The sequence below is a fragment of the Octopus sinensis genome, linkage group LG13, assembly GCF_006345805.1.
Source record: "Octopus sinensis linkage group LG13, ASM634580v1, whole genome shotgun sequence".
NCBI lineage: Eukaryota > Metazoa > Mollusca > Cephalopoda > Octopoda > Octopodidae > Octopus > Octopus sinensis.
Genome location: NC_043009.1, coordinates 34821408 through 34848574, shown reverse-complemented (window position 1 = coordinate 34848574; position 27167 = coordinate 34821408). Strand labels below are relative to the sequence as shown.

Genomic DNA, 27167 nt, shown 5'->3' with positions numbered 1-27167 from the left:
CATTTGAATTTACTTTATTAAATTTGTATAGGTATGAAAACTTATATATAGAAATAATGAGTATATGATTTAATTTATTAAATACAGTCCAACATAGATGTTAAAATAGATTATAGTTTATATATATATATATGTATGTATATATATATATATATAATATATATATTATATATATATAATATATATATATATATATATATATATATATATATATATATATATATGCAGCTGAGGATTACTCTGTATTTAAATGATTGCATTGTTGAATTAAATGGAATTCCTTGAAACGATCGTACTGCATTATCTCTGGATATCCTTCTGGCTTATTTTGATTATATATATATATATATATATATATCTTTATAATATATATATATATATATATATATATATATGTTTATAATATATATATTTATTTATATGTTTATATATATATATATATATATATATATATATATATATATATGTATATATATATATATATATATATATATATATATATATAATATATATATATATATATTATATATATATATATATATATAATATATTCATATGTATGTATGTAACCATATAGTACAGCATAACGCAGAATTTGCTTGAAAAATACCCACTTGTATATACTGTAATACTTATCAACGTGTGATTACATAGAGAAAACACAGAACTCAGTGTTAAGTTAGAGTAGGTATGTGCATTAATATTGTATAATTACTGTATTGTTATGTATGTGTGTATATGTGTGTGCGCGCGCGTATGTATAAGAAGGCATGTATATATTCATGATATATAAGTATGTATGTTTGTCAGTGTGTATATATAAGTGTGAATGTATGTTTGCATGTGTTGCTAGTCGCTTTGAGTGCTACTGTTAACATCTTAATCCAATACAACGTCTAAGCATGGTTGGGTGGTCGGCGTCTCAACCTGCTCCTCCAGGCTAGCCCGGTGACGAGGGTTGCCAGTCATTTAGGACAAAAACACAAGAGCTGTCAAGAGGACGGATGGACCGAACACAGGGTCAATAACTACCTAGCAATAGTGAGTGTGGAAATGGAAATATTCCACAGAGTAAGCGACTGTGTGGTAACATCATGTGAGAAGGGAAGGTTAACTGAAATAACTGCTGTGGATATCTTTGATTAAAAACGACAGACAGAATATTCTCATATATTAAACCATGTGTTTAATGCTTCTGTAATATTGATTTATATTCTAGTGTAGATTACCACGATAATCTAAGTAGATCTTTTCCCTCTACATACGTACTTAGGAAACTATCTATATTGAAATGTCTCTGTGTGTGCGTTTGTGGGGTGTGTGTTTGCGTGTGTGTGTGTGTGTGTGTGTGTGTGTGTTATGTGTGTTTGCGTGAGTGTGTATGTATGTGTATTTTTGTGTGTCCGCGCGTGCGCGAATCTACAGGTGCGTGTTCTTATGTGTGTGTATGTACACGCAAAGCACACACATGTTTGTTATGCATGTTTGTATTTTCGTAAACTGAATGTGTTCATATGCCCGAAATCTTGTTATATTTTATTTAAGAGACAGACAGAGAGACAGATAAATACACAATTTCAGGATGGGAAATAAAGAAAATGTATTGAGTTATGGGGTTTAAAGCAAAAATGGGAGAAAGAAAGGAGGGGAGGAAGGAGGGAGGGAGAGAGGTTAGTTACAAATGGAGATGGAGGGAGAATTTATTCTTCTTTCACCCCAACTACTCCATAGACAAGCCAATATATTATACAGAATATACCAAAGGCTATTGGAAAAGTTATCCGAGCCAAAAAGTCAATATATGCTGCCTTCTGTTGACCTCTGGGGTCGCGAATCCACTTAAATCGCTTTGATTTGACTCTGTCATTAACCTGAAACAGAATAAGAAATAGAATTACAATAAGAAAAAAACATACACACATTTATATATCGGTATGCATGTACATTATATATATATATATATATATATATAAAGGAACACTCCATCGCTTACAACGACGAGGGCCCCAGTTGATACGATCAACGGAACAGCTTGCTCGTGAAATTAACATGCAAGTGGCTGAGTATTTCCACAGATACGTGTACCCTTAACGTAGTTCTCAGGGAGATTCAGCGTCACACAGAGGGTGACAAGGCTGGCCTTTTGAAATACGGGTACTACTCATTTTTGCCAGCTAAGAGAACTGGAATAATGTGAAATAAAGTGTCTTGCACGCGGACACAACGCGTCGCCAGAATTTAAGCTCACGACCTTATAATCGTGAGCTGAATGCCCGAGCCACTAAGCCAGCCGCCTGTTATAAAGATATAAAGGCCGAATCAATGTCAATATTTGAGCTCCGGTGGTGATACGAATATGTTAAAGCAATTGGTTTGTCTTTTGTGTGTGAAGTCTATACAGTCATCTGACGAAAACGGTTTCTTTGCAATGATGTAATGTCTGCATTAATCAATTAAAGGAGACACTTCAAATGGCCGCAATGAATTGACACCTGTACATCTTTGTTACCCATTTATGTGTGTGTGTGTGTGTGTGTGTGTGTGTGTGTGTGTGTGTATGTGTGTGTGTGTGTGTGTGTGTATGCGTGTGTGTGTATGTATGTATATATGTATGTATGTATACGTATGTGTGTATACGTATGTATGTATACGTATGTATGTATAAAATTATGTTTATATAATGTTCATGTACATACAAATACGTTTATGTAAAAGAGATCTAAAGAGACCAATACTATGAATTTGATTAATTAAATTATAAAGATCATGTCAGAAAGCTGTATATAATGAATAATTTATTTATTGTCATTTCTTTCCTAAACGTAAACCCAGTGACTATTGATATCGGGTCTCAATAAGAAGGGGAGATAATTCAAAAATAATTTTCATAGTACATCTTTAAAGAAAGGAGAGTTTAACCTTTATTTTGAAGAGATATTCATTGATATCTGTGTCAGCTCATTGTATATCACCAGCAGGGTACAGTCTAGCCTAGACAGCAGCTCAGTGTATAGGTTTAAACATACAGAAAAAGGTTTACTTAAATTGTTTAAGGAATACTTTGCATATTTTTACAGACTCAATTAGATCATTTTATGCTGATGAGGCCAAATAAACCGAAACATGTCAACTGTTGTCCCTTGATCAGTAAAGAAAGATCAGTCCGACATTTTGCAAAGCATACAAATTTACTCGATGCAGTAATTTTTGACACCTTAAATAATTTCGCCATCACACACATGCAGGCACATATACACCCACACATACACAAACACACACACACACACACGCGCGCACGTACAAACACACACACACACACACACACACACACACACACACACACACACATCTTTTAAGAATTTCCACTCGGTTTATTTTTTCATTCTCTAACACAGAGGAGGAAATTTCAATCCATATTCGCACTTTTTTCCGGATATATGATCCACTGGCGATCCATTCGCGACCCATATACGGAGTTTCTTACAAAGGCTACCACGTGGTTTACGCTCGATACCTGTACCGACACTATACGCTTCTACATATTCTTTTCTACTCTAGGCACAAGACCCGACATTGTGGGGTAATGGGCCAGTCGATTATATCGATCCAAGTACGCAACTGGTACTTAATTTATCGACCCCGAAAGGATGAAAGGCAAAGTCGACTTCGGCAGAATTTGAACTCAGAACACAAAGACAGGTGAAATACAGTTAAGCATTTCGCCCGGCGTGCTAACATTTCTGACAGCTCGCTGCCTTGCGCTTGTACATGTTCACGAAAGCCAGGATCTCTCATGGAACTTTACGACATCGGTTATTCATAGAAACAATGAAAATGTCACTACAAGAGCAGTTGTAATAATCAATTTGGTCAACAAACTCCACTGAATAGCAGCTGACCTGTTGAGTTCAGAATTTATTGAAGTTATGAATGTAATGTACTACCTTTCTTAAATCTGCTGAATGAATGACCATCTTTAAAGTCTGCAGAATGAATAGCAGATAAATCCAACACCACCACACACATCTCCATCCCCATATTACTACCATACCTTCTTTTACTCCCATCACCTTCCTCCCCCTCCTAAGTACATACAGAAATACTCACATAGTTAGAGAGGCTTTCATACTGGCAAGAAAGGATAAACATCCCTCTGTGAATAATCCTCTAATGGATGGCGCTGGAGCGAGCGACCGATGCCGGACCGGCCGGGCGACAGGTTGCGCGATCGCCGGCGAGGCGACTTTCCGATGCCCGGTCGAGTAGGAGGGTGCCGCGGCGTGCATGGAAGCCGCGGACGCGAGCCCGGGTGAAGCCGACCGCGGGTGCAGATCTCAGTATCGCCTGATGAAATGGATCAATGATGATGCCCACGGATAATACAGACTAATTTGTACTAATCCCAAGGATACCGACTCTGATGTTAAAATCGTGTGATTTATGGAAACGCACGTCGCGATGTATTAAATATTTATAAATTCCCTCCTAGAATTATTGTCATTATTATATTTATCCTACAGCATGACTCTAACCAAAATGCAACCCCGAAAAACTGACTGACTAGCCAGTATCATTAGGCGGTACCCGGCATAATGAAATGGGGGTTTTATTTACACACCCCTAACGTCACCATAAACGAATCTAAAAGATATGAGAGAGAACGAAAGTAGCAATCAACTTATTTAGTCAGAGTAGTAAGTACTTAAATATTTAATAACATATTGACTCGGCTCCACAACAACTTAAAGACTTCTTAGGCTGACATGTGCGTCTTTACTACCTCAGTAGCATGCAACAACTTCTTGGAAGGATGGTTTGCGATGGCCATATGCTGCAGCCTGCTTCTTTCGGGACAAACCAATAAATAGAAAGAATTATTGCCCAGCTGAATTTCTTCCGATTTTTAGGTATGATAGATATTAGCAAGACTAAATATTGCGACATGCATACACTTGGGTTTCTTTTGGCTGACTGTGAATTGTGCAGGTCAGCCTTCATTTTCAATAGAGAATGTGTGTTGAGAAATATGGTAGACAGTGTCCTTCTGACAGTTAAAAATCTTCATAAATGTGGATACATCATATCTTTGGTTATAAGACACAAATCGCTAATTCTGCAGCACAGAACCAGAGATCCTTAGCACTCAGATATTTGTAAAGCTCAGTAACTCTAAAACAAAACAAAACAGAAAGTATACTAGCCATCCCAATATGGCTAACCACTAAGGATGGGTGTTACTGTAGCTTTTAGCCCCAGGAGATCATCGTCTCCAGCTGGCTTTTGGCACACTTTCTGTGCCCTTATGGTATTTGCAAAGGGAGGTCATCCCTCTCTCGTAGCAAATACCATAAGGGCACAGAAAGTGTGCCTCTAGCCAGCTGGAGACGATGATCTCCTGGGGCTACAAGCTACAGTAACACCCACCCTTAGTGGTTAGCCATATTGGGATGGCTAGTATACTTTACGTTGTCGAGCGGTAACTGTTTACATCTCGTTCAGAGATTTATTATTGAAAACAAAACAGAATTATGAAACAAATGCATATGCGTGTGTGTGTGTGTGTATGTGTGTGTGTGTGTGTACTCACCTCGGGACATTTTCCAGTGAGTTCGTTTTCTTTCATGGAGGCAATAATCTTTAAATATCGCCTGTCCAAAACGTTAACGAAGGCAAACTCTAAAAGTGCTGCGAAAACGAAGCAGAGACAAGATGCCATCCACACATCAATGGCTTTGATATAGGAGACTTTAGGTAAGGCCGCTATTCCTGCAGATCTTTGAGTTGTCAGCGTAAGAACAGTTAGAATTCCTAATGATATTCGTGCAGGTACAGCTGACACATTTAGATAGAAGGAAACCCACGACAAGAATACGATAAGGATGCTAGGTATATACAGTTGTATCATATAGTAACCGATGTCCCTCTTGAGATAGAAGCTGGCATATAAGCAGGTGAAGTTTTCTGTGTAAGAAAGAATAATGGAATAATATTAGAATACAAAAAAGAATGAAAAATTATCAAAAATAGTAAATTGTTAAATAATTTCTGACATAGGTATAACATAAAACCCCAAGGGAAGAAATACGAGAACATTGAAATCGTGTTTTTGTTACGGAAAACAATGACCTTTGACTAAATAAGAAAACGGTTAATATTCCAATAGAGGAATTAACTAAACAAAAAAAAAGTGATAGAAAAATAGATAAATTGTAAATTACATGACAAATCTATCACAAGCTAAATCAATTATTAAAGTTAATCAGTAAAATCAATTAGTTAAAACAATTAGTAAAAATATATTCTACTAAGCAGTAACTTGAACGAGTGTCTTTTGTCATTGCCGCAAGTTTAACAATTCCTTGTGTAATTTGGCAAACAAAACTCTCGAATTTGTCATGCTTCTATATTTAGCATAACCAACAACCATACAGAGGCTTCCTCGTTCCCTCAGACAGGTTAAAAGAGTTAAAAATCACAGCACTGGAGGCGCAGTATTTCATTTAGAATCTCTGCATTCATATTCCAAATCACGTCCAGGTTAACTTCACATTTATCTCCCTGAGATACTCTATAAATTAAGTACCAGTTGTTGTTGTGTAGCCTCAGGGCAGCCTTCACGGAATAGGAGCAAAAGTGTTCCAACCAAGGACTGACCATTTTGTCCTTCTCTAGGTCTTTGCATGATTAGGACTACACTATCAAATGTATACTCCCATTTTTAAGACATTATGGTGTAATTTGAAGGAAATTTGACTCTAATTTCTTGCAGAACCATGTATAGGATTCTTCAATGGCTCGGTTAAATACCAGTCATCTACTGGGGATCGAGAGCAAAACTTTATGAAAAAGTTTGGCAGAAATAGCGTCGGACTAGATGCGTAACACTATATTTCCTTGGTTTTAAGCTTACATTTCTAGAACAAACATTACAAATTTCTTGTATGGTGGTCCACAGTTTTATAGCGACAGAGAAAGGAGTAAATATGAAGCAATATATTTTTTCTGCCAATAAGATTTTGAAAATTTACTACAAGTGTTCACATTCTAGGGGGCCGACAATCGTCTCCGTGAAAATCATTGTATCGATCCGAACTAGATTTGAACTCAAAACCCGAAGTGCAGCAGCTAAATGCCGTAGCACATTTGATCCGATGCTCTTCAGTTCACCCAGTGAAAAATTTTCTCTATCTTTGACCATGCATGAAGGAGAAAATTGTCATCTGGTTTTAAGTTCAGAATATAAAGGAATGCAAGAAAAAAAACACATCTAGGAAAAGGAACCAGCGAGTGATGGTCTATTTAGACACTGAAACTACTAGAAATAGTAGCCAAATCTTTTCAAATCACAACCAACAGTCATTTAAAAATAAATTGTAACGAACAGCCTGAACAATGCTATGTTAGATATGAAAACTGAAGGTAAAACATTGGTTGGAACGCTTTTGATTATAGTTCTCTCAATCAGAGCGGACGTGATGTTAAAGGAAAACATCAATCACTATAACAATGTTCCTGACATAAACACCAAGGCCACATCATTTAGCAGACCATCAGATGATATGCCTTGCGGTATTTGGCGATATCTTCTATAGTTCTACGTTCAAATCCCCTCCGAAACGATTAAATAAATTTCGCCGGATCAAAGTTAGAAATAATAAACTTGTACCAAAGTTAGAAGTAATAAGTCTCTATACAAGAGAAACATAAAGTGATGTGCTAATTACTTCAACTGATACCGTAAAACTATAAACAATTGCGTAATACATCTACAATTTTTCCTGGGGAAACATATGGCTGGCGGAGTATAGGGGAATAAATCGATCACATTACTTGGCTAGTTCTTATTTTATCGATCTTGGAATGATGAAAGTCAAAGTCGATATCATCGATATTTGAAATGAAAACGTTAAAGGGTACAATTAAATATCACATCAGTGCTATAATCACTTCTGATGCCCAACTAAGAAATCAATTAGTTTCCTCCTCAGTCATGCAGGTATTTGAGGTGACGTGTGTCGTTAGCGAGATGACGTTAGACTAATAGGCTTCTACGATGGTTATCATTACTCGATTTAGCCAGGCACATAATTACACACACAAAGACAAAGACAAAAGCATACATATACAGGCTTACAAATATTCACACACACGCGCGCGCATGCATTTACAAATATGAAAATACCTATTCACTCATTCATTATATAAGAGTGCGTGTTCGTACACAAGGACAAATTACAAATATACATATACACACTAACTGAAACATCGAACATGCTAATATACACACGTTCACACAAATGTAGATATACATGCACTCGCACAGAAGTAGTTTCTCTCCCCCTCATTCTCTCTCTCTTTCTCTCTTTCACTCTCTCTCTCTCTTTCTCTCTCACACACACACACACACACACACACACACTCATACATACACCATTAACAGAAACCATTAACAGATTTTCACAGTTGGTGATTCAGTATTAGAAATGAAAATATTTTGGCAAGGTTGCCAGTTTAATCAATTAAGATACACAGCTAGTGTCGTAAACGGTTGAATGCCTGTTTACTTATAGGGTAAACTTATACAAAGCTTAGTCAGATAAACTTTGTTGCCAAAATGGACATATTTGCATTGCTATGTAATAATCTACTTAAAATCAACTTTCCGACTAAATCAATTCAAAATGTTCTATAATAAAGAGGGCTGGCTGAAAAGTTTATAGGGCTGACCAAGATACTTTCATAGAATGGGAGCAAATCCTTTCATGCAAAAATTTCATCAACAGTAGATGTGACGTCATCATCACTGCGATACTGGTTCCCAGCTGAGTGTGTTTTTTTTTTCATAGTCAGCTGGGGCGAAATCAGAAGAAGAGTGAGTGTGATCAACCAGTTCAATGACACAGGCGCCGTTGAAACGAAAGACTTGCGTGCTGGAGCATTGTCCTCGTGAAGCAAAAGCCCTTTCGCTAATTTTCCTGAGCGCTTGCTCTTAATAGCTTTTCGAAACTGCCTCAGCAAATTGGCATACTACTCTCCATTAATAGTGCGGCCCTTTTCAATGAACACAATACCCTTTGCATCCCCCAAAAAGTGAGGTCATCACCTTCTCTGGGGATGAAACGACCTTGGACTTCTTTGGAGCTGGCTAAGAGTATTTCCTCCGTATAAATTGTCTCTTTGTCTCTGGCTCAAAATGCTGAAGGCAACAGTCATTTCGGGTTAGGGAACATTCATGGAAACCAGCTGAGTCTGTCTCAAACAACGTCAGATTTTCCCATGATGTGATTAGCCTAGTGTACTTTTCATCAGGTATCAAAAGACGTAGCACTTACTGAGCAGAAACCTTCGTCCTGCCAAGTTCATTGCGCAGAATGTTCTCAACTCTCTCACTGGATATGCTAATAGCATTGACTGTTTGATTTATAGTCAATCGCCTGTCACCCTGTGGTGAACACGAACAATGTTTTCCTCGGTGGTGGAAGTTATAGGATATCCAGACCTTGGGTTATATTCAAGACTCCCCCTTCCCCTCCTAAATTCCACTGTCCACTTATGCACTGTCGATAAACCTGGAATGTCATCCCCTAATGTAGCAACCATGTCAGCATGAATGTCCTTGGGTGACGAAATCCTTTTTCTGCAGGTGCCTCGTAAAAAAACGATGCTAAATTTTGTCGATTTTCAAGAGAAGTCGTTACTAGTTACTTTTGAAGTTTTGTTTGAACAGTCAGATATCAATTTACCTAGAAAGAAACGATGCAGTTATTAATAATGCAAGATTTCACAGCTCTAACAACCACTCTTCCATGGTCGGCCTACAAAGTTTTCAGCCATCCTTGAATGTTGGTAAAGTAAAAACAAGACATGCTCATGCATAGAACACTGACTTTATTTGAATGCAGTCTTAACAGCGCGTAATCATTAAAAATAACGGTTCTTATCGGTTTGAACGGCAGTTTTTAAAATAATTTCTAGGTAACTAAAAAATTTTAAACTTCGTATACTGGTAGAATGTGTTTATAAAACATCTTTTTCTCTTGGCTTTATTGAGAAAATTCTATAGTTTATAAGATATTTGTTGGTTTTTTTCTTCAATTTCTGCAATTTCAACCAATCACTGACGTCTATTGAGGTGAAAACATTCTGTGCCGTATGAATATGTCCCTCGTTTAAGAAACAGATTGGATTTATTTACATTTGTGAAGAAAAAAAGATACCCTTCCCCCCACCCCTAACCCTAACTATCCCTAACCCTAAAACAGATTGAAATGCAATAGATCGATACTAGGGTCATAATTATGGGTGACAATTTCATATGTTACCGCTAGAAAAAACTACCGTTCAAACCGAAAATATCCAAAATAACTATTTGTGGTATTGGGTTGGTACTGCGCAGACAAAAGTAGCAAAACATGGAGGAGATATGTGCAGTATTTGACTACATCTATTTACATTCCGAATTCATATCCAGCCGAGGTCATCCGTGCCTTTTATTTTTCTAAGATTGATAAAATAAACTACATTCTCTTCAAAGGTGTGGCCTGTAATGGAAGTCTCTACAGATTTTTATTGTCCCCAACATAACTACAAGGTTTGAAATTTGGGGGGAGGGGGAAGTAAATTGATACTGTTGATTGCAGTACTCGACTGGTATTTTATTTTAGCAACTTCAAATAGATGAAAGCCAAAGTTGGCCGCAATGAGACTGGAACTCAGAACGTGGAGAGCGTAAGTGATTCTTCCGGCTCTTTGCGTTCTAAGTTTCAAATCCCACCGCACCCAATTTTATCTTTCACCCTTTTGTATCAGCTAAGTACATATATATATATATATATATATATATATATATATATATATATATATGTCGAAAGACGTCTGTCTGTAACGTCCTGTTTTTGTTATTATTATTATCATTATTGTTTTACGTATTTTCGTATTCTTATTCGTGTTATCATTATTATTTTTACGTATTTTTGTATTCTTATTCGTTCCCGTCTTTATTTTGTATACATTCGAGGCTTTCTTCCAAGGAATCTAATGCGCTTGGCTTAGATTTTCCTTTGGGGCTGGCCAGGTCGGAGCAATCTCAAGATTAATCAGCCGAAATTGCGAAGATGATCCGGTTCTTGACTGAAGATCGAAGGCTTGTCCCAGTTGTGTTTTTTTACATATCCATATATATATATATATATATATTAGAGGCATTAACTAGAATGAAGACTAACACACTGACACCTCTTTAAAAGAGGATCACACTTTACAAAAAGCTATCACGCGTTTCTATTATGTAAGTATCTTTGAATATAACAATTCAATGCTTCAATCAGTCGATATTGAATCGCTTGTGATATCAGTTATTTCCAAAAATTTATGATAACGCAATTTGTTTCAACACAAGCCACTCGCATGGTGTGATACATTTCGTATTAGTTAACGTCTTTTTTATATATTCTGGATCCTTTTAGAAATTCCCCTAAACGAACTTAAGATTTACTACTCAAGCCAGGAATACAACCAGTTCGATTTTATAGGCTCCTATTCATCGTTGTAGCTAGCCAATTTTGGATAGCCACAGAGTGCTAAGATATGTGCCTGGGTTTGTAAATCCCTTTGTTACTTGTGGGTGGGAAGGAATAGTATATGGAATCAACCACTGTGCACGTGTTTAGGTTTATATTTTATCTCATACCCCACGAAGGATGAAATTCAATTTACCTCAATGCGATTAGAATCCAGAAGGTAAAACAATGTAGTTATATAAATATTCCTTTCTATTATAAGCACTAAGCCTGAAATATCGGAGGAGGGGGACAGTCGATCAGATCTACCCAGTACGCAACTGGTACTTAATTTATCGAATCCGAAGGGATGAAACGCAAAGACGACCTCGGCGGAATTTGAACTCAGAACGTAGCGGCAGATGAAATATTGGTAAGCATTTTGCCCGGCGTGCTAACCATTCTGCCAGATCGCCGCCTTGTAGTTATATTAACATTACAAGTCATTTCGTCGATTGCTTTAGAGATTTTCAAAGAAAGATGCTATATATGTGTATATATATATAGATGCTATATATATATATATATATATATATATATATATATATATATATATATATATGTGTGTGTGTGTGGTGTGTGTGTGTGTGTGTGTGTGTGTGTGTGTGTGCGTGTTTGTGTGTCTGTGTTTGTCCCTCTAGCATTGCTTGACAACCGATGCTGGTGTGTTTACGTCCCCGTCACTTAGCGGTTCGGCAAAAGAGACCGATAGAATAAGTACTGGGCTTACAAAGAATAAGTCCCGGGGTCGAGTTGCTCGATTAAAGGCGGTGCTCCAGCATGGCCGCAGTCAAATGACTGAAACAAGTAAAAGAGTAAAAGAGATATCAAAACTATATGCTATCTACAAGTAGGGTATTACTAAAAGGTTGATGTTAATATTACAATAAAGAGAAGCCCAGAGTTAACATTTCTATAAAAAAAAAACAGGAATAAACAAGAACAAATGCTAATGTTACAACAATCAACCAGCTGGCAGAATCGTCAGCACGCCGGGCGGAATGCTTAGCGGCATTTCGTCCGTCTGTACATTCTGAGCTCAAATTCCACTGAAGTCGACTTTGACTTTCATCTTTTCGGAGTCGATAAAATAAGTACCAGTTCAGCACTGGAGTCAATATAATCAATATAATCGAGCTTGCTGGCCTTGTGCAAAAATTTAAAACCGATATTAGTGTAATCAGCGTGTCTGTGCCAATATTGTTATTAATAAAAGCTTCTTGTGTAAAGGTTTAGTTTTCATTTGAAATTTTCAGCAAATTCTGTCATGTTTGTTTACTTGTTTGCTTTAATTTTCGTTATTTTGTTTGTGGTTTCTATCTCGTTTGTTTGTATGGCAGGTTTTGTTCTGTGAGAGTTGCTTTCAAGTGACGCTATCATGCCAATTGTGAAGTGTGTCTATTGATGTGCACTAAAGAAAACAAGAAAGAAAGAAAGAACTAATCTGTAACTGGATGAGAAATGCTGCAAAGGAGAGAAAAAAGGCAACACTCTACCGCCGACCGCCTCGCCACGCCATTACTCTTATCCACAGGAAAAAAGCAAATAGACGGGATTTAAGGAATGATTTACTGGATTTCTCTGTGGATATTGAGGTGAACAGGGAGATAAGAGATACAGAGATAGAGAGCCAGATAAGAAATAGAAAAAGAGTGGGAGAGATATAGACAAACAGACAGATAGAAATAAAGAAGCAAAGAGTAATAAAAAGTAGAGAAAAACTTAAAGAGAGTCGAATTGTTAAAGAGGAGGGGATAGAAGGGGAACAATCCTGAGGAGGAGGTGAGATTGAAAGACAAATAGAGAAACAGGGGAAAAGAGTAAAAATAAAAATAGACAGACAAATAGACAGACAAAGGGAGGGAGAAAAAGAAGAAAACAATCAAATAAACAAAGAAACAAACACACGCACACACATTCGCACGCGCACACACGCACACATAAAACCAACAAAGCATGACATTCACGACGAACTAATCAGGATGCCTCTAAGTGGTCATGCAAACTGCAGGAAATAACAACCAATTTATTGAAAGCGGTGTTTTGTTTTGTCTCTTTGTTTATGTTTTTTGTTTGTTTTGTTTGTTTTGTTTATTTTGTTTGTTTTGTTTGTTTTGTTTATTTTGTTTTTTTCATAGTTGCTGGGTCTGAAAGAAAGTGTAGAGCTCATTGCCATCTCAGGTCACGTGGTTTCGAAGTAAACTTGTTACCTTTCTATTCCCGTTTTCCTTCATTTATTTATCTTTGTTTTATTTTATCTCGTTAATGGCCTAGATCATTATTTCCCCATAATTTAAAGATCTTTATATATATTTCTTTACTACCCACAAGGGGCTAAACACAGAGGGGACAAACAAGGACAGACAAACGGATTAAGTTGATTATATCGACCCCATTGCATAACTGGTACTTAATTTATCGACCCCGAAAGGATGAAAGGCAAAGTCAACCTCGGCGGAATTTGAACTCGGAACGTAACGGCAGACGAAATACGGCTACGCATTTCGCCTGGCGTACTAACGTTCTGCCAGCTCACCGCCTTATAGATCTTTATATAATTTGATTCAGGTGTATGATCTCCAAATAAATAAAGTCTTACTCCTGTTGAGAGACAGAAACGATTATAACTACAGCAAAAATCCTCTGGACTTCGTAGAGCATGTTGTTATGTGTAAACCTTATCATTTAAAATTAATTTTAAGAACAATTTTCTACTCAAACTCATGTGTACACTAATGGCCCTCTCGAAAATGAAGCATGCGCGTATGTGACTCTAAAATTAAAAATACTACGAGGTTAGCATAGTGAAATCGGGGGTCACCGTCATCAAACGTTTCAATAGAAAATAAAGCAGACTTATCTAATCTTTATATATAAAAGTGAGGTTGTGTGTCTGTCTCCTACAACTTAGATTCCTAACTACTCCCACATTTTGCGGTGCAGATTAACCAAAACCGGGTATCTTATAGTCGTGATTCATATCGAGCCCTTCTGGGTATTAGCGCGCGTCTACGATGAGTCTACGATTTAAAAAAAAATTTTACCATCAATTTTTCCCATTTTTAATGCATTTTGTGCATATATAAGGGAAGTAACTCTAAAAATTTATTATTAAATCTCAGAACGTAAAAAGCTACAGTAACCCCTTTGTGATTAACCATATTGAGATGGCTATTATACTTAACATCTCTAAAAATGCTTATATAGTTATTTCCCTTACAAACCCGAGCAACGCCGGGCGATACTGCAGGTTCAATATAATTGAACTCTAAATTCAGGAAAACATTTACTTGTATAAGTAGCATTGGTATGAGTCATAATGACTGCTGAGCGGCGCTTTATGTTCACGGAGACCCTTTTTTCAGTGACTCCAAAAGAATCTATGACGGAACTGGCAAACGCTCTCAGCAAACTACCAAGTCTCTGTAAAGTTGCACAGAGATGACGGCATTGCAGTTTTCTTTAACGTGAATGGTCGCCGCATGAATAAATTTAGAAAATAACAAGAAAGATCCAGACATGTAAGCCTCCACTACAATAGGTCGTTTGGCTTGAGCCACCACTTCTCTCCCCCATTGTAGTAGCATTTCGTCTTATTACAGGAAGGAAACCCTAATATTTAATCCCAGAACTAAAAATCTCCGCGAGGGCATGCTAATCCGGCGGCATCTGAGCAATGATAATCGTTGTTCTCTATTAACCTGCACCAGCTACCTTCGCTTCTATGTTGTTCGAACTAGCGCATCTGGCCTGAAAACTTTCTTCCAAATATATGACATGATGTGTGTGTGCGCGTATTCAAATTCCCGATAGCATAGAGTTTGTCTTTCTCTTTTTGTACCAGGTGAATAATGATTTATTCCATCAACACCAGCTGTTTAAATACACAACACCTGTCTTTATGTCAAAAGGGGAATATATCACTACCGTTTCTATCAATTTCACTTACGATTCCAAGTAGATTAAAAAATTTACAAAATTTAGATTCTAACTGTTAACCCGTGACTCTACTCACTTGTCTTTATTGAATACCCTAACCTTTTCAATGTATATCTATGTAATTTCTTTCATACACTTTGCCAAGAGAAACAAATAAATTAGCGCTTCTATACGATTTCTTTGCCACTTCCTTCTTGTGTCTTCATAAATCATAAATATAAAAAAACTTTGAACATTGGAACAATAGAGTGCAGCTCCTCCACTCTTATTACATGAAACCCGTAACTTCAAAATATGTTGTTCACAAGAACTCAGCTTTGTCACACAACATGAAAATTAACATACTAATAGCAGACCTAGTTAGAATAATGAACAATGTGTCCCCACTATGCGAACCCTATGAAATGAAAAAACATATACAGAACTTCATACACCGCATGCAGTTCTCTGGATATGATCAGAAAGATAGGGTTCGTGTATACGGGGGGGGGCTAGAAAGAAATTATATAACATTATATGTAATGATACCAGTGGTACCTTCCCTAGATATAGAAACAAAGAATGGAATAGGATACAAAGAACTTGTGAAGAACTTGTGACAAAGCAAATAGGGCGAACACGTGGTATAAAACCGACAAATATCAAGGAGTGATGTTTGTAGAGGCCACAGCCCATGGAGAGCTAGCCCGTAGATTTAGAAAAGCTCTGAGGGAGACCAAACTCAACATTAAGATTGTTGAAAAGGACGTACCCCTTTAAGAATACCATATGCACCAATGATAACTGCGTGGTATGTAGGATTAGCCCTGGTGTTAACTGTAGAACTCGAAATGTAGTTTACAGCATAAGATACATAGAAGGTGCTTGTAAGGACATGAACATGACGTACATAGGAGAGACGTCTAGGAGCATTGCGGAACGGATAAATGAACATCTAAGACAATATGACGACAGAAAACAGTCCTCCATACTCTACCAACATGCCAAAGACCACCATGGCGGTAACTTGGGTCAACTTGACATCTGTATCTTATCCAAGCACCCAAAAGACCCAGTACTCAGACAAATACGGGAGTACGTCCTTATAAATGAAACCTCCCCAATGCTAAATAGGAAATATACACAGTAAATAACATACCTCCATACCCACAGTTTACACAGGTAGAGTAGAATAGTTAGTGGACTGTTACGTAGATAAATGTATGTATGTATGTGGGTGCGAGTGTGTGTGTGTCTGCACTTTTTTAAAATTTATTTATTTATTTATTTATTTATTTTTCTGTATGTAAGCATATAGATATGAAAATAAACAGATCAACATACAGACGGATAGGTACATAGACTATATGAACAGACACATATGGAGACACGGATCCACACATATAAAGATGCACATCCATACATACAAACATGGTACATAGTTGCATAACACACACACACACATACAGACATGCACACACAAGGAGACAGAGGTGCATACATATACAAACACATGCTCACACACACATACATAGAAAATTCACAAACACGGACATGCAAGCACATAAATATGCAGGATACTTACATACAGATGCACACAGATACATAGATATATACATATGGATACACACACATATATACATATATACACAGGCAAACACACACATCCATACATACGTACATGCATGCATGTATAGTCACACACACACACACACTGACCCACACACATGCGCACAAACAAACAAAAGGGAACGCAGTGTAAATAACGGACAGAGTCAAGACTATTGAAAAGGTTGCAAGGCGCAACGAAAATTTTTGGACAATAAAAATAAGAAAAAAAGTGGAAATTTTACCGGTGAGTGTGTTAAATAATAAGGCACAAAAAGAAAATGACTCTCCCCAGACACAATAGAATATGCTTCAACACACGAACTCATATAAAGAATCTTGCAAATCAAATCCAAAAACGAAATATAAAAAAAAATCATTATCTCAATACAATTTTTACATTAAGATAAATTCGAGAGGAAAGGGGAGTTTCATTGTTTTGCTCATAGCTCTGCGTCTGTAATAATATTCTCCCGTCGACATTTCAAAATTGAGCTCAAGAAAGATAAGATATAGTACTGAAGTCAATTTGACGTCATACTATATATGCCAACGGGCGAGAGTTGTTTATGGTAATTGTAGCTGGCACCTCACACCTAGTTATTCAGATTACATGTTCCTAATCATCTGACTGTATACGAAGCAGTGTATATTTATTTTATTCCTGATTATGTACTTCTCTACATCTGTAGTAAATCCAAAACCAAAACAATTCTTAAACAGTACACTAAACCAATAAGCACCTTGTATCTTGTCCTTGTCTCCTTCCTGCTACATCATAGGTTTCTACTCGCTTGAAAGCGTATACTAATATGTACCACCAAGCCCATTCTAGCTTTCTTCTCATTTCTTAAATCCTGGATTCCCTATTTCTACCCTTTGTGTCCCAAGATGTTTCTTCCTGGAATACTTCACCTTCAAATATTTTCTACGAATATCACTCAAGATTCAAACTGAACATCATGTATGTTGAAGGACCTGAAAATGGCAAATGTGACGCGTTCACCTTCAGAATGACTTTCTTAATTAAATTTGAGGATCTCATTTTAGTAAACCACTTTAGCGTGCCATCTATGTGTACCACTTTCGCGTGCCATTTTCATGCGTGACTTCACTGCACCAACTTCTCTTTTAATCATGTTACTCTGGGTCATTGTGTGCTCTGTTTTGCATCTCACTTTGTATCACATTGGTATGACATTGTATTACTCTTTACTCTTTACTCTTTTACTTGTTTCAGTCATTTGACTGCGGCCATGCTCGAGCACCGCCTTTAGTCGAGCAAATCGACCCCGGGACTTATTCTTTGTAAGCCCAGTACTTATTCTATCGGTCTCTTTTGCCGAACCGCTAAGTGACGGGGACGTAAACACACCAGCATCGGTTGTCAAGCAATGCTAGGGGGACAAACACAGACATACAAACATATACACACACATACATATATATATATATAATATATATATATATATATATATATACGACAGGCTTCTTTCAGTTTCCGTCTACCAAATCCACTCACAAGGCATTGGTCGGCCCGGGGCTATAGCAGAAGACACCTGCCCAAGATGCCACGCAGTGGGACTGAACCCGGAACCGTGTGGTTGGTAAGCAAGATACTTACCACACAGCTACTCCTGGGGTAACGTTACTGCGTGACATTAGCTTGTTATTTTGACATACGGCTATTGTGCCGTACATTCCTGTGTCACTTTGATTACGATAAAAAGAAAAAGAATTTCCTGTTATAGGACGAGCGATGGCGAAATTGTGACAGCAGCCGTAGAGAATCGAATGGAATACAAGATGATGGAATACAATGTGCATCTGAAGTTAGATTCTTTTACATGCGTAAACCTAATCCCTCCAACATCAGCTTATTCAACTGGGAAGAAGATAATTTAAGACTGTAAGTACAATATATTTACTGGGTTCACTCAACTGTTATCAAAAAAATGCGCCGGTCGGTGGCTGTGTGGTAAGTAGCTTGCTAACCAGACACATGGTTCCGGGTTCAGTCCCACTGCGTGACATCTTGGGCAAGTGTCTTCTGCTATAGCCCCGGGCCGACCAATGCCTTGTGAGTGGATTTGGTAGACGGAAACTGAAAGAAGCCTGTCGTATATATGTATATATATATATATTATATATATATATATAATATATATATATATATGTATGTGTCTGTGTCTGTGTCCCCCTAATTTTGTCCCCCTAGCATTGCTTGACAACCGATGCTGGTGTGTTTACGTCCCCGCCACTTAGCGGTTCGGCAAAAGAGACCGATAGAATAAGTACTGGGCTTACAAAGAACAAGTCCCGGGGTCGATTTGCTCGACTAAAGGCGGTGCTCCAGCATGGCTGCAGTCAAATGACTGAAACAAGTAAAATATTAGATTAAAGATATATATATATATATATACAGGGTGCAATGGGTAAATTGTCACCATTTTACATTTTTAATTTCGTAATGCGCTTTGTTTGTTTTTGATTTGTCGACTACAAATTATAGTAGGGTCAGTTGGGCACTGTCTGCGACAAATACACCACGATGATGTAATTCACCCTGCTAGAAATTTGGAAATGACATAGTGTACCTATTTCTTTACTACCCACAAGGGGCTAAACACAGAGGGGACAAACAAGGACAGACATAGGTATTAAGTCGATTACATCGACCCCAGTGCGTAACTGGTACTTAATTTATCGACCCCGAAAGGATGAAAGGCAAAGTCGATCTCGGCGGAATTTGAACTCACAACGTAACGCAGACGAAATACCGCTAAGCATTTCGCCCGGCGTGCTAACGTTTCTACCAGCTCACCGCCTTAAAATGACATACTGTACCGCTTAGCATTCGCGCCACAAACTCCAATATGAACATTTCAGAGTATTTGAGTGTCAATCTGACGACAGTGCACAGGATTCGGAAAGAGTTGAATGAGTCAAATGGTGATTACGAAGGTATGACAGCTCGGAAAACTCACTTATCGCACTGATAAGAAAAGAACTAATTTTTTTGTGAGATAAGATCCATGATTGACAACGAACACTCCAATTCAATCAGGACCATCACCAGCAATATGGGAGTGTCTGGGTTTCTTATCCGGTAGGTAGTGCATGAAGACATTCGGTATTCCTCATACAAGATGTGAAAGGTCCAATTTTTACCCCAAGCCATCAAGAACAAAAGGAAAAACTGTGCTACGAAGCTTTTGAACAAATTCAAGCATCCCCACTAACTGAACATCTTTGATTTTTCTCATACGAGAAAAATTTCTGCCAGGATCAGATGCTGAACACACAGAACAACCGACGGCTTGCCGTGTCCCCAAAACATGTACCAAGAGTGATAAAAATAAAACATCCTGTCAACATCATTGTGTTTGGAGTGATGACTAGGGATGGCGACGTTATGCCTGCATTCATCTTCTCATACTGCCTCAGACTCAACTCGGAGACCTACATCAAGTGCCAGGAGGAAGTAGTGCTACCCTGGGTCAAGAGGGTGGCTGTTGGAAGACCCTATGTCTGACAACAAGACATGCTACACACGCAGGAGAACCTAGTAATGGCTGTCAGACAATTTCTACGACCACATCACCCCGAACATCTGGCCACTTAACTCCCTAGCCTGAAACCCCTTGATTATTATATGTGGAGCGCAGTTGAGCGAAAGACCAACAAAACTCCTTGTAACAGCAAAGATGAACTGAAGGCAAGGATTATGGCAGCATTCACCAACTTAAACAAGGAGGCCGTCCAGAAGAGCTGCAGGAGATTCCAAAGTCGTCTGGAGGCCGTGGTTGAATCCAATGGCGATTTTATTGAATAAATTTACTCTTTAGTATTTCAAGATATTTTTATGTAATTTTGGTAAATATATCTGTTAAAGCGACATGTCAGTGTTATTTTTGTTTTTGCCTAATTTCGATGACAATATATTCACTGCAACCTGTATATTGTCACGAGACAATAGAAATACCTGCTTGGTGCCTATCACGAATAAGATCACCAAAACCTGCAAGATGAAAAGGGTTCGAAAGAATAACCACACCGTATTGTCTGTTCCGAAGGTTAAAATATGACGCGTTTGGATCTTAGGTAGAGGAATCCGTTCGAGAAATATATTGTAGTCTCCACTAGTAATAGGCTTACAACTTGTTCTGGGAGACTTGGATGATAGCAAAAGTGATGCGTGTTACGCCTAAGGGTAAAAAGCAGGAACTGGTAGAAAAGGCAAAACGCTGCCGGATAGATATAGTTGGTGTCTCCAATAGGTCTTTCCATGGCCCTGGTACGATAGATTTGGATGGAGGGTGGAAATTCCACTATTCAGGTATGGTGCGGACTCTGTCTGCGCAGACGGAAGTGAAGGTGCTCGCATGACCCCAGCCGTTGTACTGTATTATGCAATGGATCCCACTTGGTGAGAAAGCTTGCCTCCCGACGCGTAGATTGAAGAATGAACCAAATGTATGCACTAAACAGAGAGGCTAATTACAAACTCTTGCTTGACGAAGTCACTGCAGCTTTACCTGTAGTGAAGACTGAGTCGTTTATTTTACTAGGAGATTTCTATGTACATGTTGGCAATCATCCCCGGGCGTGGAAAGGAATGACAGTGAGGAATGGCGCCTTTGAACTCCACACGAATGGCGAGGCCTTACTAGACTTCTTTGCTAGAAATTGGCTCTCATTATGAACACGTTCTTCCAGCACAAAGATATCCATAAGGATACCTGGTATATGTATACTTTGGAACACAGGTCATTTTATTGTCCCCTAGGACCTCTTAGATCCTGTGCTGGATGTTCGTGTAGAGAGGGAGGCTGAGCTATCAACTGATCATCACATCGTTGTCTACAGCAATAGACTATCTGCAAAACCTACAAAACTGGTATGTCTAGTGCGGCTTACAGGTAAAATGGGAAATCCTAGTAGATAATGGGATCAGAAATAAATATGCAGATATTATTACATCCAACTTCAAAGACTTTCTTGAACAAACTGTCTACGCCGAAACGGAGTGGTGATTGTTTTTCTTGGGAAGTTTCTTTTTCGGCTAATATAATGCTGTGGGGGAAAGCGGCTCGGTGTGACACCAACTGATAAAGGAATCCCTTGGTTTAACCAGGAAGTTAAAGATGCTGAGCGAGCAAAGCAGGGTGTTTACAAAGCTTGGCTTGGAATCAGGTCACCCCTTTTGTGCATGATATACAGTGAGGTACGAAAGGTTGCAGCAGAGACAGTATGAAAGTCCCAGGTTAAGTCACTGGCGGACTTTGAGATTAAACAGGACTCTGATCTTAAATCGTACCTGCCATTAAGAACTCTACTAGAGTTCTTCTCTCTAAAGAGAAAAGCATACTCGAAAGGTGGAGAGAATCCTTTACTGGTGTAAATCCAGACACAATGAAGATTTTTGGTGGCCATCAGACACATGTAAGGGTGAGACTGAAGAGAAGAGCGATTAAAGCATTCAAACGTTACAAGACCGCTAGGTCTCTGGGAAAGAGATGTGTGTGTGTGTGTGAGTGTGTGTATTTACGGCGTCTCTCTTTCAGTTACCGTCCACTAAACCAAGTCTCAACGCTTCGGCTATAGGGGAAAACACTTGCCCAAAGTTCCACACCGTGGGACTGAACCCCAAAAGTAAACTTCTTAACCATACGGTGGGATCTCTTCAACATCTGAGTTAGCCCTGATTTTCCTGTAATCACACACACACACACAAATATTTATTTCACGTATCACTTTGCACAACGGAACAATACAAAAATTCTCTTTATAGTCATATAACATTAATTACATTACGCTGAGTTTTAGTTTTTAGAATTATTTGAAATGCATTTTTATCTTGTATTTTAAGTTGCATGATTTTAAAATCATCCTTGATAATTCAATTTAACATCCTGTATCTACCGCCCGCGTAACTTCTCAAGACTATTCTTTTAACGTATCGATTTTCTCTAATTTTTAAAAGCATATTGTCAACTTCTGATAAAGGACATTAGGCATCCCATCAATATCTTCTTCCTATCTTTCCCCGCTTTCCTTCTGTAATTGTTCTTTCTCTCTTCCTCTATTCTACTTTCATATACACCCACCTTGATTTCAACCCAATTTATTATAGATTTCACATCCCATGTTTTAAATGAATAATAACCTTATAAACAGCTCTAAATAATTTTAATTTCTTAATCATATAAAGTGTTTTAAATTGTTTTAATTAATTATTTATTTCTCGTACAACTTATGAGATATATTAATTCTGCAATTTTCCCATTCGGAATGGATGGAAGCACTCCGTCGGTTACGACGACGAGGGTTCCGGTTGATCCGAATCAACGGAACAGTCTGCTCGTGAAATTAACGTGTAAGTGGCTGAGCACTCCACAGACACGTGTACCCTTAACGTAGTTCTCGGGGATATTCAGCGTGACACAGAGAGTGACAAGGCCGGCCCTTTGAAATACAGGTACAACAGAAACAGGAAGTAAGAGTGAGAGAAAGTTGTGGTGAAAGAGTACAGCAGCGATCACCACAATCCCCTGCCGGAGCCTCGTGGAGCTTTAGGTGTTTTCGCTCAATAAACACTCACAACGCCCGGTCTGGGAATCGAAACCGCGATCCTATGACCGCGAGTCCGCTGCCCTAACCACTGGGCCATTGCGCCTCCACCCATTCAGAATAGATATGGCAGCAACTGGTATCTTTGTTTTACCGACATCCTTCTTTGATATCATACATGCCATTTAAAATCAGCATCTGCTTCAGCTCTTGTTCTTGACATCGTTTCTTCTACCACTTTTTCACGCTTTATATCATATTCTAATTTCCACTATTTCTTATGTCATATAATCGGTAACTTGTTTATTTGCTTACAATTTCTCTCTTGCCTTTGCTTTCGTTTTCCATTTTATGTCCATTGTCCGGAAATCTTTCGTCACACATCTGTGACCTCTTCACTGACGCTTTCCGTCTTTGTGTGTGTTCTTTATTTGCTTGTCTTTGTCTGTGTATATATGTATAAATATATATGTGTGTGTGTTCTTTATTTGCTTGTCTTTGTCTGTGTATATATGTATAAATATATATGTGTGTGTGTGTGTGTGTGCGTGTGTGTGTGTGTATGTGCGTGTATGTGAGGTGCAATGGCCCAGTGGTTAGGGCAGCGAACTCGCGGTCGTAGGATCGCGGTTTCGATTCCCAGACCGGGCGTTGTGAGTGTTTATTGAGCGAAACACCTAAAGCTCCACGCTGCTCCGGCAGGAGGTGCTGGCGATCTCTGCTGTACTCTTTCGCCACAAGTTTCTCTCACTCTTTCTTCTGTAGGCCTGCTCGCTTAGCCAGCGGGGTGGCGTCATTTGAAGGCTAAAAACAATGCGAAGCGCATTGTGACCAGCGATGTGTAGCAACATCTGATAGCCTGGTCGGTCACAGTGATATATATATATATATATATATATATATATATATATATAATGTGTGTTCGTGTACATATGTACGCATTCGTTGTGACCTTCAGCCAGACACGTTGCTACAATCATGTCAGCTTGCAAAAATGAGTTGTACCTGTAATTCAAAGGGACACCCTTCTCACATTCGCTGTTAGGCTGAATATCCCTGAGAATTACATTAAGGGTATGCGTGGCTGTGACGTACAAACCATATTCACGTGAAATTCACGAGCATTCTGATCCGTTGATCACCGAACATTGAACATTCGTCATTGCAACCAATCGAGAGCGAAACCATTATATTACACATGTTTAAATACATTCTTGTATGCTAGTTTTTATATATGTGTATGTGTATACATAGGTATAAATATATATATATATAAACACACACATACTATACATAGATATTTGCACACACACACACACATATATACTGTATGTATGTGTATATATATATATATATATATATATATACTAGGCTACTAGTGACCCGTTGGTTTCCCAACAACGGTGCTTTGTTTCGTGCGTTTTCTCTTTTCCATGTTATTTCGCGTGTTTTAACGAATTTGTCATCGAAATAAAGCGTAAATGGCTACTTACCTCATAAAAGGAAACATTTGGCTGCTATGTATTGCCCGCCTTGCTACTACGTAACAGGTATTTCGGGTCTTTTATCGCAAATAGCTGTTACATGGTAACAGGGGCATGCTAGAAATAGCAGCCACATCTTTGGAGCTGAGATACGTTGAATGCACTCGAAAACAAATTGTAGTAGTATTCCCTTGGGGCAGGCAACCTTTCGCTCTAACTCTCAGAACTGTCATCCAGATCAGCTGGTTTTGTTCGTTAATTTCCGTAAAATATTTATATTTATGTATTTTTTTTAAAGTGAGAGGAGACAGTGAAAGATGTATAAGCGTGTATATGAAATGGATGTGTGTGTGTATGTGTGAGAGAGAGAGAGAAAGACATATACATGAGAACACACACGTTCACTCACTTACTGCCTCTCTCTCTCTCTAATACAAACATGGACACGTACATAGAAAAATATGTATGCATATGTATTGATGTATGTACGTATACATGACATCACACCCCTTCACTCACTATCTCTATCTCTTTTACACACACGACGATTTCATATACACTTATATCATTCACTTCCTCCTCACTTTAAGTTTGAAACGAAAGTAAACAAATAAAAAAAATTTAATGGAATTAATGAGCTGTTTAAAGAAAGCTAAAATATAAATACTTACTGTACAAACAACTTACATTTTGAAATAACATTCAGTTAAAAATATTTCTAAATGATTGAAACATTGTGTACGTCAAAAAGTCTATGTGTGAATATGTCACAGATAGCGGACGTGTATTTGTGTTGATTGACAAGCCATGACATTCATAATATGTGTTTTCTGTATGTGTGTATGTGTATTGACTTCACGGAAGTTATGATTTTTTTTGTCAAGAAATAAGAAACAAAAAATTGTGTTTAATCGTTTTCATAAATAAATGGGGCGGTCCAAATATCACAAAAAATTTGTACTACACTTACGAAGGTAAGTATGAAAATAAGTATGCAAAAAAAATTAAGATAAACTATACTATTTCTGAGATATATTTCGTTTAAACACAAACATCTCTAGTGTTTTAGTATTATTAAGATATGCATACACATACACATGGCTATATACACATATATACATATAGATATACATGGCTTTATATATATATATATATATATAATATATATATATATATATACATAGGATACTGCTGGTTATAAACGTACTAAAAATTATTTACTATGCAGTTTGTATTTCTATTTCTACAGTCGCCTGGTTCATTTTAATATGTGAAAAATGATATTCGTCCTGATCACATTACAAACTCAAATACCCAACAAAATAGCAAAAATAAGAAAACAATTCAAGAATAATCAATAAAAATCATCAATCGAAAAAGGGGGAAAAATGAATATCGGTTTCCATAAAAGTAAAGAATACGACTTGAAACTGTCTTCAAACGTCTTGAAAGTCTTAAAATGATAATAAACAAAAACCTGAATTTAGCAAAAAATTATGAAAATACAAAGATGATGACCTCGTTTTGAACTATTTTGATTTATAGTTGCAATTTATTAAAATTTATACTCTTTTCTCTATTCAAGAGCTCTTCGTTTTCAAATGACATACAGCGGGGTGTTTTATATATTTTTATTACGATTACTATTTTCTTCCATAATTTTTTTATTGATTATTTCTTTTATTATGATTTTTTTATTCTCTTTCATTTGAATAGGCTAACAACACTGATTGCATGTTTACAATTCATATAATTTCTGACAGATGTTTAGGTGAAGAAAGGTGATATCAACAGGCAAACTTGCATATATATATATATATATATATATATATATAATATATATATATATACATAGGATACTGCTGGTTATAAACGTACTAAAAATTATTTACTATGCAGTTTGTATTTCTATTTCTACAGTCGCCTGGTTCATTTTAATATGTGAAAAATGATATTCGTCCTGATCACATTACAAACTCAAATACCCAACAAAATAGCAAAAATAAGAAAACAATTCAAGAATAAT

General features: G+C 37.5%; 1 protein-coding gene across 1 annotated transcript in view; it reads right to left on the bottom strand.

The window, feature by feature from the left end:
• Positions 1-1523: 1523 nt before the first annotated feature.
• The window catches only part of LOC115218487 (glycine receptor subunit alpha-2-like), a 208034-nt gene continuing 182390 nt past the window's right edge, over positions 1524-27167 (bottom strand). The window contains exons 7-8 of the mRNA XM_029788336.2: positions 5588-5961; positions 1524-1871 (exon numbers count right to left, since the gene is read on the bottom strand). Of these exons, the coding sequence (XP_029644196.1) occupies positions 1701-1871; positions 5588-5961 (545 nt within the window). The 3' untranslated portion in view covers positions 1524-1700. The remainder of the gene's footprint in view (positions 1872-5587; positions 5962-27167) is intronic.